Source organism: Vicia villosa, linkage group LG4 (assembly GCF_029867415.1).
Source record: "Vicia villosa cultivar HV-30 ecotype Madison, WI linkage group LG4, Vvil1.0, whole genome shotgun sequence".
Classification (NCBI taxonomy): domain Eukaryota; kingdom Viridiplantae; phylum Streptophyta; class Magnoliopsida; order Fabales; family Fabaceae; genus Vicia; species Vicia villosa.
This window is the reverse complement of record NC_081183.1, coordinates 195,980,152-195,984,078: the sequence shown is the minus strand read 5'-3', so window position 1 is coordinate 195,984,078 and position 3,927 is coordinate 195,980,152. Positions and strand designations below refer to the sequence as shown.

At 32.9% G+C, this 3,927-nt stretch overlaps 1 protein-coding gene across 1 annotated transcript; it reads right to left on the bottom strand.

The window, feature by feature from the left end:
* Positions 1-715: 715 nt before the first annotated feature.
* Positions 716-3,527, bottom strand: LOC131596668 (uncharacterized). Its single transcript, XM_058869396.1, has 7 exons — positions 3,117-3,527; positions 2,950-3,042; positions 2,285-2,429; positions 2,061-2,171; positions 1,602-1,684; positions 1,460-1,517; positions 716-1,075 (listed from the first exon to the last, which is right to left on the bottom strand). Exons 1-7 carry the CDS (start codon positions 3,387-3,389, stop codon positions 996-998), a joined length of 843 nt encoding a protein of 280 aa, XP_058725379.1. The 5' UTR covers positions 3,390-3,527; the 3' UTR covers positions 716-995.
* Between the last annotated feature and the right edge of the window lie 400 nt (positions 3,528-3,927).

Sequence of the window (3,927 nt, the reverse complement as noted above, 5' to 3'; positions counted from 1 at the left end):
AATGGAGAGGGGAAGGGTCTGACGCGAACTATAACGTCAAACTCTTTCGTATATGGATCCACGGAATATTTCTGTAGATGCATCTACGGAACAAAGTAAACTTAAACAAAAAAGAGGTGCTTCCAAAGATCCATCTACAGAAGCACGAGGGCAAAGTTATCATTTCGGTGGTGCGCCTAAATGTTATAGGATGGGGTGAGAAATTTTCCAAATGAAAACATAAAAAATAAATAATAAAATATAGGAGATAATTAAAAATATAAAAAATATATAAAAATGTAAAAAGAGAAGCAAAAATGTAAAAGAAATAAAAGTCCATCAATATTCAATTTAGTAAACAATCACTTAAAATATTTCCGAAAATCATAATTAAATACATAAAAGATATTAAGATTAAATAAAAAAAAATCATCAAAGATCACAAAACTCTTCTATCATAAAAAAAAAAACTTTTTAAATGCTTCAAAAAATCTAATTTGAATACACCACTTTAATCTATATGTATTTTTCTTTACCATTTTGCAATAAGGAGTTCTTTCTAATTTTCTCATACTTTTAGTCTTCAAGCGTTGTAATTGTCATTGTTCCACATGCTCATAGCACTCATACAGCCAAAAGGAACTCCCCTCGTATCTTAGGATCTAATTCAATGTGGCCACAATTTTTATTTTTTGTTGAAACCATAAAATTTCCCCGATTCAAATGCATCGGTACCTATTAGAGAACAAAAGTTCCTATAATATAGACCGTAGCCATGATTTAGAATATCAAGTTACAAACAAAACTGGTACAAGAAGGAAAATCAGCTGAATCTAAAACTAGAAAAATTCAACCCAAAAAAAACAAGGTGTTACAAATTCAAACTTGTGTTTGCACATACATAAGTTCTCTTGATTTATATAACACATAGACCTAGCTATCTCCGATATTAGATAAACTGAATGCGCTCTTCAAGCAAATATATTGTCCATAGAGAATCAATAGGAGAAGCTAAATCATAATATGTTCCACTTTCCTTCAATGGCATTACAAATCCTTGTAATACAGTAAGCAGCACTTAAAGGGTAACCAGAAACTGCAATCAAGAAAAGAAACACAATGAAGTAAGAAACTCAAACTAGTTTTTTTTCCCTTTCCATAGTGCACGAATAGATTTAGGACATGTTTGGATAAACAGCTTATCAAACAATTATGCATAAACTATTTTCATGATAAAAGATAAAATGAAGTCAAGTTATTTTTTATACAAGTTATAAATTGTTTTCATAAGCTATCTTGAAGAACTTATGGAAATAAGCTGAAAACAATTTATAGGTATATCATAAGCTATTTCTATAAGTTCTCTCAAAAAGTCTCACAAGTGTTTATACCGGTATTTACAAACTCAAAGAAGCTAATCCTGATAGGCTCTAAGTTTTCACAACAAATTTAAAGAAAAGTGAATACAGGGATACCATACCAGCTATATAATCATCTGTGTAATCTGTCTCAACTTTCCCATGTGCCATTGCTCCTACCTTCAATTAGATAATACAAAAGTTTTAAACATCGATTAACAAGATATACAGGCATAGGAGTTTAAAAGTTGAGCTTGTGAGTACCACAAAGACAAGGTCCTGATCGCTTGGAATTGTTGATAAATAGTCTTTCATGTTTACCAACTTGTCTGAACTAAAAGATAAACCTAGCATTCAAAGGAAAAAGTTAGTTATTTATTTGACAGAAGAGAAACAAAAAGTGTATAGTCAGGAAGAAACAAATGAAATGAAATAAACATCAGATTCAGATCCATTTATACTGCCTAACTAACCAAATGAAATAAACATGTGGTCTTCACAAAATTAGTGTTGTCAAACAAATGGCAGCTAGAGAATAGCATAAACAAATAGATACTGCTCCGCCATACATTATTAGGCATAAAGTGTTGCCAGGTAGCAGCTATAGCGGTGCCATAACACTGGCATAGCAGAAATTGAACAAACCACTGTTTTCTACAATCCAACATTGACAACACTGGATGAAATCATTTTCAAAACCATTGTACAACAGCAATAACAAACCTGCTTTTCGCGAGTTGGGAGGCAAGTGCTGGGTTATGGGGTTTTTTATCGTGCGGAGAAGTTTGTCACGCTTGCCAACAGCAGATATACTCAATTTTTGAAGCAGTTCCACTGCAGAGGAACAAACGAGAGATTATTCATTTTCTTCACAAAAAGAAAATCATGGGGGCACACACAAGAAAGTAGAGTTAAAGTAATACAATCAAATAGCCAGTAAAACTTACACATGACACCAGCGAACCGTTTGAATGTTCTTGGAATACGAACATAGTTCTTAACCTCTATAAGAACGCCCTTTTCAGTCCTTATGTATACCGCTTTCAACCTCCCAGCTTTATTTAGTGGGCTATCTAAAATTGATAGAAGTGCCTGAAAAAAAAAATCATAAAATGAGATTTTTTGTATAGTTATTATGCTGTCTTATTTATGTCCCTCATTACTAAAAATGTATTAATTTTGTTTTGGTAGCTATTTAGAATTAAAAAGTACTCTATACAGCCTTTTGAGGGAGATGGCAGAAAATACAGTTATAATTAAACTAACAGAGTTTTATCAGTGTGAGTCTAACTCAACCCAACAAAACTAGCTTGTAAGATGCCAGATGCCTCCCTCTTATAAGCACTTTTTCAAGTAATATCATATGACATCCAATGTTGGACTCTCAACACACACTCTTCACACCCATGACTAAATATTTGGCTCATGACTCATGCATCTCGATAGCAGGTAGTTCGACAGATATTAGATACAATCTTAAAATTTGTATTTGACCTGACTCAACGTTAAATCATTTTAGGACTAACAATTTCAAAACCAACCAAGCAAAACAGCATAGTAACAGAAAGTAGTGATAAAATACCATTGATAATAAAAACATTTTGGAACGAACCTGATGACAAATGTCAGGCCTGTAATCAGCAGGATTCTTTTTATTTTTGCGGAGGAAATTAGCATGATCATCCGAGTTCAAAAGCTGATAAGTCTGTAAACACAGCTCAAAATGATTATTACTCAGAATCCCAAACAGTCCTTTAACAATATGAAAAAACTACGTACCTTTCCAACTTTAGCGACTTCCAAAGAAGCTTTTTCAAGAACGAAAATAACACCTGGCTCCTCAGTGTTTTTCTCAATTGAAGGAGCAATTGGGATACCTGCAAGTTCACTGTTTTCCTCTGTTTGTGCAACAACTGGAGTTGTTGGTTCTTCTTTCTGAATCGCTTGTTTCTTTGGTTGGATTTGTTCTTCTTCCTCTTCTTCACGGTCGTACTTCGTGGACACTTCCTTGTTCTTTCGCTTCTTCTGCTTCATAGTATAAGCCCGCGTCATTTTTGAATCCGCAAATCAACACAGGGCTTTGAAAGCTGATATTTTCGGGATTTTGTATTCGAAATTCGAATTCGATTGCGTGAATCTGGAGACGATGAAGATAAAAACCCTAAAAATAATTGGGGTTTATGGGGTGAACAACAACACAAAGAGGATAACTAGGTTTAGAGGCTAAATGTCAATTTTACCCTTTAAATCAATAATAATTTGGCCCACTATTATTAAGATGCATTTGATATAATAATATGTTTATTTATATTTTTTTGAGAAAACTAATGGCCAATACAACCATGCTAAATTAATTTAATAATAAAATTAATAATAAAATATAACTATTGTTACATCAAATAACTTTAGTAATAATTACACTGTGTGCATATCTTTTTTTTCTTAATTCTAAAATAAATTTAAGTATTTTATGGAATACCGAGTTTGATTTCTGACATAAACAACGCTTGATCGGTGCACGTGTCTCCGTAGCACGAGCCAGTTTAGTCAATCTACTATGTAGGTCAGAAATTAGTGCGAAAGTAAATAA

Bases quoted from the DNA above. Each gene is read 5' to 3' on its own strand.
- LOC131596668 (XM_058869396.1), bottom strand. From the start codon at position 3,389: ATGACGCGGGCTTATACTATGAAGCAGAAGAAGCGAAAGAACAAGGAA. The intron at 3,043-3,116 runs GTACGTAGTTTT...CTGTGTTTACAG, and splicing joins AAGTCGCTAAAGTTGGAAAG to ACTTATCAGCTTTTGAACTC. The intron at 1,518-1,601 runs GTACTCACAAGC...ATCTAATTGAAG, and splicing joins ATCAGGACCTTGTCTTTGTG to GTAGGAGCAATGGCACATGG.